At 32.8% G+C, this 10,237-nt stretch overlaps 2 protein-coding genes and 1 pseudogene across 2 annotated transcripts; 2 read left to right on the forward strand and 1 right to left on the reverse strand.

Moving 5' to 3' along the window:
* The first annotated feature begins 2,433 nt into the window (after positions 1 to 2,433).
* Positions 2,434 to 3,613, forward strand: LOC114369685 (annotated as a pseudogene).
* Positions 3,614 to 4,680: 1,067 nt separating this feature from the next.
* On the forward strand, positions 4,681 to 5,759 carry LOC114370729 (22.0 kDa class IV heat shock protein-like). Its single transcript, XM_028328123.1, has one exon. It carries the CDS (start codon positions 4,937 to 4,939, stop codon positions 5,522 to 5,524), a length of 588 nt encoding a protein of 195 aa, XP_028183924.1. The 5' UTR covers positions 4,681 to 4,936; the 3' UTR covers positions 5,525 to 5,759.
* Positions 5,760 to 7,043: 1,284 nt separating this feature from the next.
* Positions 7,044 to 8,513, reverse strand: LOC114370383 (isoflavone-7-O-methyltransferase 9-like). Its single transcript, XM_028327708.1, has 2 exons — positions 7,696 to 8,513; positions 7,044 to 7,590 (listed from the first exon to the last, which is right to left on the reverse strand). Exons 1-2 carry the CDS (start codon positions 8,458 to 8,460, stop codon positions 7,291 to 7,293), a joined length of 1,065 nt encoding a protein of 354 aa, XP_028183509.1. The 5' UTR covers positions 8,461 to 8,513; the 3' UTR covers positions 7,044 to 7,290.
* Positions 8,514 to 10,237: the final 1,724 nt, after the last annotated feature.

Genomic DNA, 10,237 nt, shown 5'->3' on the forward strand with positions numbered 1-10,237 from the left:
TTCCAAAAAGGGAAAAAATATATCTGTATGAAAAATAAATTAAGATTTAGAAAGACAAATAGTCAAATAATATGAAAAAAAATTAAAAACATATTTAAAGTTGAGATTTAGAAATTTAAAACAGAACATAGAAAGGATTTTTCAGATAAGAACAAAATTCCATGTGAAAGAAAAAATTGAGAATAATTAATAATTCAAAAACATAAAAAAAATGATAAGTAACAATAAAGCCACGTATTGTGAGGAGGAAAAAAAAAACATAATAAGAGTCCACGGGATATATTTATGTGTAGAACTGAACATTTGAACTTTGATATAAGGACAACTCGTTAAACCCGCAATTCACACGTGTCATGGACCTCAATATTAGTAGATCATTTAAGGGGGTAGTCATACAAATTTATTTCCAAGGATATGAGTTGAGAATATATCATTTGAATGTTTAATATAAGTTATAAAAAATTATTCTCAGGCATGATTTATTTTCAAGAATATATATTAAGTGATTTCTTTTCTCTCTATTTTCTTGTAAAATGTTAGAAATCCAATATTTTTATGGGAATAAAAGTTATTTTTTAGAAAAATTTCTCACTTCCATTCTAATTTTTTAATATTTTTATTTTTAACAAATTTATATCACTGCTTATTTTTATTTTTAAAATAGATGATATAGCATTGCTAATATAAACATCTTTGCTTAACAAATTTATATCATAAATAATATATTTTTCAAGTATCGTAAAACTCGTAAAATTAAGTTAAATACTCATTTTAACAATCTTAACATTAGAAAATACTTAAAGTTATGTGAAATGTTAAGATCCACGAAATTAAAATAAGTAACTCATCTAATCAACTATATATTGTAGATGCTCTTATATAAGCAATCATTTTTTAACAACATTATACCATAAATAATATATTTTCATGTATCATAGGACCCAAAAAATTAGTTTAAGTACTTCTTTTAGCAATCTTAACATCAAAGTGAATTTTTATTTAAAATATTTAAATCTATATGAAATTATAATACTTACAAAATTATGATAAGTATTTCATATAAATAATTATACATTGGAGATGCTCTAAATGAATTAAGAAAAGGACTAAAATATAGTATTTTTAAAATTTTGGCAGTCAAATTAAAAGAATATTTTTTGAAAGGACTAAAATAAAATCTAGTATATTTTTCAGAGGATAAAAAAATATATTTAACACTAAATAAGAAATACTTATTAGTTAACTTATGTTAACTTTTTAAAAGTTAATAAAATTTAACCAAGTATTTGTTATTTATTGTCAATTACTATTATTTAGTCAACCTTAAAATTAAAGAAAGAATACTTAATTTTTTCCAGCTACATTATTAACTTATATTGACTTTGTTAGTATTAGTATCTTATTAAAATTAATTACTTTCTCAAAGACAATTTTAATCCTATCATTTTCTTAAATAATTTCTTAATTGATGCTCTAATTTAAAATAATTATATAACAAAAAATTTCATTCATAATTTTGCTTATATATATTGTTTATCATCTAATTTAAAATAATTAAATCACAAACAAAATTCATTTATTTTGTTTCTATAAAAGTTTGTTCTCTTATTATTTAATGCTCATTTCTTTCACAAAACATTATTTTGTGTCCTAATATAATTTTTTTGCGTGATCTTATTTTATGTTTCTAAACTTGGTTAGGAACTAACTTACAATTATTTAAACTGATAAGAGATAACTAAAAAATAGTGAAATACAAGTATATATTTTTCTTTTATAAAAAAAAAATGAAAAGCTATTTCTTTATCACCTAATGTTAGAATTCTCCTCTCGTCCTCCAAATTTCCTTTTATCTTTTATCCTATTAAGCCTGCTGCTTTTGTGACACTGAATGACCGAATTCCACAAGAATACGAGTGTAGGAAATGTTCACTAATTAATGCCTTTCAATGCTGGAAACCAAGCCAAAATTTGCATTCTCTACAGCCATGCAGTTTCTACAGCAACATATAAACCTTTCATAATTAATTATATACAAATATGTTTTTCATACTCCCATTTTCAATAACCATTAAGACCACTGCTGCAGAGGATTCAAGTGCGTGAAACCATGACTTTTGGATGGTATAATAAATCCAAGCCAGCGGCATTTGCATAAGACTGAGAAAAACTGGATGGAGATCTTCTTTTGCAGGGGTTCAAATCCATATGGTTAGTGATGAGGCAATTTCAGTTGACAATGCCATTGGTTTCGATCAATTTTCAAGCAATTGTACAAAATTGGCACCCACCAAAAACTGAAAAAAAATCAAAGGATTTAATTAGTCAGTGAGGTCTGCGTAAAGTTGCTGATTAAAACATTATAAGCCAAGCCAATGCTAGTCATGGAAACAAAGCAAACGAGTTTAAGCAAATTAAATATCGCTTGCAATAATGGCTTCAATGAATAACCAAGAAGCAATTGAGCTCTTTGAGGGCCAAAACCTTTTGTACATGCAGCTATATGGTAGCCTAACATCTATGTGTCTTAAATGGGTTGTGCAACTAGGTATTCCAGACATGATACACAACCATGTCAAACCCATTACTCTTCCTGAGTTGGTCTCAACTCTACAGATTGCAGCGGCTAAGGCTTGTTTTGTGCAGCGGATCATGCGCTTTTTGGCACACAATGGAATATTTGATATTCATGAGAGCCAAGAAGATCATGAATTAATAACATATGCTCTAACTCCTGCTTCAAAGCTTCTAATCAATGATAGTGGCCATTGTTTATCTCCAATGGTTCGGTTGCTCACTGATCCACTTCTGATGAGTAGATTTCATTAGTTGGGGCAATGGATTCGTGGGGAGGAGGACGCCACAGTATATGAGACAGCCTTAGGGACAACCCTTTGGGGACTCCTTGAGAAAGAACCTACATATTTGACTCTCTTCAGTGAGGCTATGGCAAGTGATTCACAAATGGTAAACTTGGCACTCAAAAATGGCACTTCAGTTTTTGAGGAGTTAGATTCCATTGTAGATGTAGGTGGTGGAACTAGAACCACAGCCACAATTATCTGTGATGCATTTCCTAAGTTGAAATGTGTTGTGTTTGACCTTCCTCATGTTGTAGCAAACTTGACAAGAACCAATAATGTAAGTTTTGTTGGTGGTGACAAGTTCAAATCTATCCCTCAAGCTGATGCAGTTCTACTAAAGGTACAAATATATCTTAATATCCATTTGCTGGTTTGATTTGCAAAAGAATATTGCAATCACAAAGACGTTTTTCTTAATTCTTTCTTTTATTTTATTTTGAAGTGCATTACATGATTGGAACGACGAAAAATTGCAAAAAGATCCTGGAAAAATGTGTAAAGATTGTATTTCAAGCAAAGGCAACAGAGGAAAAGTGATTATCATAGATACAGTAATAAATGAAAAGAAAGATTACCAAGATATGACTCAAACAAAGCTCAGTATGGATATAAGTATGTTGACCATTAACGGAAAAGAGCCAACTGAAGAACAATGGAAACACCTCTTTCTTGAAGCAGGGTTCAAACACTACAAAATATTTCCCATTTTTGGTTTTAGATCTCTTATTGAGGTCTATCCTTAGGCCCTGTTTTATGGTGTATATGAAACACCATCCCCAGATATTTTGATGATGTATTTATTTAGCATTATTTCATATGTTGTGAGCTGTCCAGCACTGTCAACTTTGTGGATCTTTGTTTTCATCGCTAAGCAGTTAAATGTATTATGTACGAATTTCTGCTTCCTATTTACCAAAATTAAATTGAATACACTTGATGCTCAACCATGAATTATCTGTTGTTAGTATTTTTGGCTCATCTTTAGTATTCTTGCTGTTTGTTATTAATAAGGAAAAAAATAGTAGGAAAAAACATTGTTACATATAAGTATGCATGGGTGCAGCAATGAATTTAGGTAGCAACCGACAATCATAGGACTCCAAGCTACTACATCCCTTGTGGAAACATTGAAAAGATATATGGTTTTGAATGTTCTGATATTTTAGAATTGACTTCATTCTGGTTAACCGTATCCTTTTTATTACTACTACTATTACGGTGGACCTTTTTCTAAAACATCTATACATGCTCATAAATATTTTCTAACCATTCTTGATGATTATGTTCAAAATGTATGCTTGTGGCTACATTTTTGTCTTTGATCTTTGACTCTTTTATGGAGGTACAGGAATAAAAAAAAGGTAGGTGCAGGAAATAAAATCCCCTTCCCATTGTGCCAATCTTTAGAAAAATGTAGGTTGTTACTTCCTGCACCTCCAAGTTGCTTCCTGCACCCTATCTAGAATGTTCTTTTACCTTTCGGATTGGTCATTCCAAAAGCCAAAAAAAGAGATTCATTTCGGAATATAATTTTACATTCGGGATTGACCATTCCAGAAACCATAAAAGAGGTGCAGGAAGCAATAGCCGAAAACGTAACTAGTAGGTATGGTATTGATATTGGACTTAATCCCAACTTAGTGTGAAATTGCCCAAAACATTACTTAAAGAGAAAAGCTGTAGTCCGATGAATATGACCAATATGTTGACAAAGTAACACATGAAGCCTCTGGAACACGTTGGAAAACTCTTGCACCCTCTTTTACGGTTCTCCTTCCAAACACCAAATCATATTCCAAATTAACGTAGAACTTTCTTCATCTCTCTACACTAAAACAAGTCCCTTTCACTCTGTAGCATCCATATGGCATGGATTCTTCAAGAACCAGCCTAACTTTTCCCCACATTTGTCTCTCAACATGCTATATATATATATATATATATATATATTCCTGACTTGAACTTATGTCGTCATCACAAGCTTGAAGACTCAACAAATTTCAGTACCAAAATCCAACCAAGTCTCTACTATTATCCATTATTGTCTGCCACATCTTCCCTTAGTACTAGAAATGAGGCTGCCACAACTAAACTTGTTCTTAGTGTCATTTTTGTTGCTCTTTGTTGCCAGAGCAAATGGTTCTCTGCTCCCATTCATAGATCCTCCCACCACTCTCTTGGCTGATCTCTGGTCCGATCGCTTCCCGGACCCGTTTCGAGTGCTGGAACAGATTCCATTTGGTGTTGACAAAGATGAACCCTCCATGGCTATGTCACCTGCTAGAGTGGACTGGAAGGAGACACCAGAGGGGCATGTTATAATGCTGGACGTGCCGGGGCTGAAGAGAGAAGAGATAAAGATAGAGGTGGAGGAGAATAGGGTGCTGAGAGTGAGTGGTGAGAGGAAGAAGGAAGAGGAGAAGAAAGGGGATCACTGGCATAGAGTGGAGAGGTCCTATGGCAAGTTCTGGAGGCAGTTCAGGTTGCCACAAAATGTGGACTTGGATTCTGTTAAGGCTAAGATGGAGAATGGGGTGCTCACTTTGACACTTGACAAGTTGTCACCTGATAAGATCAAAGGTCCCAGGTTGGTCAGCATTGCTGGAGAGGATCAGCAACAAGGTAACCTCAACAGTGATGGGGTCAAGCAGGAGCTTTGAATTAGTGTTAAATGATCATGTTATGTTAGTCCTTCTGAGTAATGTCATTAAATGATCTGTGATAAAAAAGAAAGACGCTTTGTAATTCTGTGTTTAATTTGTGAATAAAAAGGGTTCCACTTCCACCAAGACCTTTGGTGGTAGGGGTTACTTGTTGATCTTTGCTGATGATGAGTGTGCTCAGTATTGTATAGCCTTTCCTAATATCTTAATGAAAGAGTTTTCTTGTTCTATATTCTCTATGTCTTGCAGTTTTACTTTCTTATGGAGCTAAAGGCCAAAACCATATGAGCCCACATCCTCACACCATTCTCTGAAATATAACAACACAAGACTAGGACAAAAAAATAGAGATTAGAAGCAAACAAAAATAAAAGCCAAATGAAAAAACAACAGCCACTTGAGACAATTTAATGACAAATTATTCTCTAAATTTTTATTAATTTATTATCGCATTATATTTTCAAGAAGAATTTGAGTATTTATCCCAAAGAAAATATCTTTAGGTCTCATTTACGGTTTGATGGACCTTGTTTAATGACATGGTAGCTACACTAACAATCACAATGACTTGCCACATTATAAAAAAATCTTACAGTGACGTTTAATTTTTGAATCCCTCTTTTACTTGCCTGATGTCATTTCAAAAAACAAAAAAAGACATCATTAACCAGTTTACATGCTATCGCACGTCTAAGATCACTTAAAGGTAAAGCAATTTCTACAGCCAGATTTTGGCAGTTTTGGCACAAGAGTTTAAGGTTAAGATAAACTCTTAGGTGATTATCTGTACTACACTACACTTTGCATCGATGACAAGCAGTTCAAAGTGTATTTGGTTTTGTTGACTCATGGGCAGAGGTTGAAGCATGTTCTTTAGCAGTCTTCTTCTAACCAGTACTTAAACTAGAGGTCTTGCCAAAATTGTTGACACGCTTTTGCATTTATCTTCTCATCATATGTGAGCCTTGGATATATAAGGTTGGCCCTGTGATTGGTGAAGAATAAAGGGAGAAAGAGAGGGGGAGGGGGGAGAGATTGCGGATTCATATCTTCTAATTAACATTTTTCAATAAAAAAAAAAAACTTTCAGCCTTATTTGATAGTAATCTTCATGCCTCTGATATCAGCTTAAATGTGTCTCTGTAATATCACAATATAAGACTTGGCCAAAGAAACAGAGATTAGAAGCATACAAAAATAAAAGCTAAATAAAAAACACTAGCCACCTGAGATAATCAAAAAGAGAAGAGCTAGAATCATGTAACCGTAAACAATAGGAGAGGTTGTCCTGCATGGTTGCTTGTGTGAAACCAAATCCAATGCCTTTTCATCATTTTTTTTTTTTAATAAAAATTCCTCCAAATTGTAAATCCAACTTGAAATTTAAACCCAAATTGCTGCAATGTTAAACAAGGAATTTATGATTTGAAATTTGGAATGCAATTGCAAGCGGTCCGTGAGAATTAATGTAAATCCTTCCCTAGCAAGTTAACAAGGGAAACAAAAGCCAGGTAAAGATGTAAAACCATACCAAAACATTGTATATTTGTTAAATCCATTACATGTTTATTCAATTTATTTTGGCCAAATAGGAATGAGAAATCCGTACACAGACCATTTAACAACATAGCGGGGAGGAACATAATGTAATTCCACCAGAAGTTGAGACAATGCTATGCCATCATAGCTTTATTCAGCTCACAACACGCAAACTATTAAATACAATTAACACGTTAAGTGTGACACACACATCATAAAAATGTTCAAGGATAGACCTCAATCAAAGATCTAAAACCAAAGATGGGAAATATTTTGTAGTGATTGAATCCTGCTTCAGTGAAGAGTTGTTTCCAGTCTTTTTCCGTTCTCTCTCTTCCATTCATAGTCAACATAATTATATCCAAACTAAGCTTTGTTTGAGTCATATCCGGGTCATCTAGCTTCTCGTTTATCACTGTATCTATGATAATCACTTTCCCACTGTTGCCTTTGCTTGAAATAGAATCTCTACACTTTTTCAGGATCTTTATGCAATTTTCGTCAGTCCAATTATGTAAAACCCACTGCAAAGAAAGTAAATAAAGGAAAAAAAATAAGAATTATGTATGATTGCAATATTCTCTCAAAATGAAATCTGCAAATTGACATTATAAAATATATATTTGTACCTTTAGTAGAACTGCATCAGCTTGAGGGATAGATTTGAACATGTCACCACCAACAAAACTTAAATTATTGGTTGCCATCAAGTTTTCTACAACATGAGGAAGGTCAAGCACAACACATTTCAGCTCAGGAAATGCGTCACAGATAATTCTTGCGGTGGTTCCAGTTCCACCACCTACATCCACCATGGAATCTAGCCCCTCAAAAACTGAAGTGCAATTTTTGAGTGCCAAGTCTACTATTCGGGAATCACTTGCCATAGCCTCATTGAAGAGACCAAAATATTCAGGGTTTTTCTCAAGAAGCCCCCAAGCACTTGTTCCGTGGGCTGTCTCAAATACTGAGGGGTCCTCCCCACGAATCCATTCCCCCAAGTGATGATATTTAACGTTCCGAAGTGGATCGGTAAAGGCTAGAACCATTGGAGATAAACAATGATCACTACTATTGACAAGAAGCTTTGATGCAGGGGTTAGAGCATATGTTAATTCATGTTCTTCTTGGCTCTCATGGATCTCAAATATCCCATTGTGTGCCAAGAAGCGCATGAACCGTTGCACAAAACCAGCCTTAGCTGGTGGAATCTGAAGAGTGGAGACCAAGTCAGAAAGAGTAATGGGTTTGGGATGGTTGTGTATTATGTCTGGAATACCTAATTGGACAGCCCACTTAAGACACATAGGTCTTAGATAGCCATATAGCTGCATGTACAAAAGAGATTGGCCCTCAAAGAGCTCAATTTCTTTTTGGTTATTCATTGAAGCCATTAGTACTGCAAGTGATATTTGCTTAAACTCGTTCGTTTTCTATGTTTCCATGACCAGCATTGGCTTGCCTTATATAATGCTTTGATTAACCAGAAACGTTACACAGACGTGGCTGAATAATTAAATCCTTTGGCATTGTCAACTAAAATGGCTCCATTACTAGAAAATAATTGTTTGACTAAGGAAAGCTTTTCTCTCTCTCCTATGTAACTGGGATTGCGCTTGGATTCATTATTGGCATTTTTGTTTTCCTTTCACGTCTGCATCCCATAATATGAGTAGCTTCTGCTTGGTGGAGGTGGTTTTACTTAATTACGAGAGTATTATAATTCAAGGAGTACTAGAAAGTCTTATAAAGCTCTGTCGTATATTGTAGGGGGGATTGGATCAATTTTTTTTTGTACTGTTTAAAGGATATATATACTGAAAAGTTCGTTCAGATATCTAACATAAATACTAGTTACTTGCACTGAAGAATTACAAAAGGATAGATGGAATTTCATTTCCCGGAACTTACTGCAATAGTACTGCTTAATTGTATGTTGAATTGGTCTATGTGCGTTATTCCAGCATCTGCCTAAGCAGGTCAATGTTTGCCAGCAAATATAGAAAAATAATAATCACAGATGATGAAGACTAAAAAAATTTAACATTTATCATGTTTTCAGTCCTTAAATTTTTATCATTTTTATTTTTAGTTCTTATATTTTTTTATGTTTTTAGTTTTTTATTTTTTTTATTTTTAGGTTCTTAATTTTTTTTTCTGTTCTTACTTTCAATTCCTTAAAATAATTAAAAATAAAGATGAAAAAAATAACTCAAGAACTAAAATTAAGGATAAAAAAATTCGAAAATAAAAAATTAAAAGACTAAAAATAATTTTTTTTATAAATTTTAAGCACCAATAATAAATAGTTTATCCAAAAATTTAATGTACAACATTCAATGGTCCACGACATTTATCAAGTGGCAGAAGAAGTTAATTGGAGTTTGACATATATTTAATTTAATGATAAAGTATGCAATCCTACCAGGATATCTTTTATTAGGAAGATTAAAAACAACGGCCAGTCTTGAATTTCAACTTTAATCAATGTGAAAATCGGTTGGATCACCAAGGTTGAGATAATGGGATAACGATCGAATAGATCACTAATTAATTTGGTATATATATATATATATATATATATATATATATATATATATATATATATATATAATAATATTTGATTGATAAATTCATATTACAAATTTAAAAATATTAACAAAATAACTGTTGAAGTATCCAAAATGACATTATACTATAAAAAGTATTTTTCTCATACAATAGATAGAATATATATTAAATTTGTTAGTTTTTATTAATAATAGATCTTGACTGACCAAGGCTGGGTCAATTTTCATAATTATGATTTAAAAACGGTTCTTTCTTTTCAAATGGTGTGTTTTTTTTTTTTCATCGGACCAGGTTGGAGATTCTATGTAGGATGACCGATGTTACTCACGGTGAGGCACTGGGGCTTTGCTTTCGCCCTTTGGTTTACAAAAGGTTTCAATGAATATTAGGGAATGTTTAAGAATCTTTGGTTAAAGTTAATTTCTAATTTGACACACTGTTGTTAATCGTAAAGCAACAATTGTCGGTAAAACAAAAGTTTGGAGGTGTTGCCATCGACGGCGGCGTAGATGGAAGTTGCGTGAATTGGAGTGAAAGAGAAGACGAGGACAAATCCAGAAAGACAGAGAAAAAAGAAGAAATGAAAAATGAATAATAAAA

This window comes from Glycine soja, chromosome 10 (assembly GCF_004193775.1).
Source record: "Glycine soja cultivar W05 chromosome 10, ASM419377v2, whole genome shotgun sequence".
Classification (NCBI taxonomy): Eukaryota; Viridiplantae; Streptophyta; class Magnoliopsida; order Fabales; family Fabaceae; genus Glycine; species Glycine soja.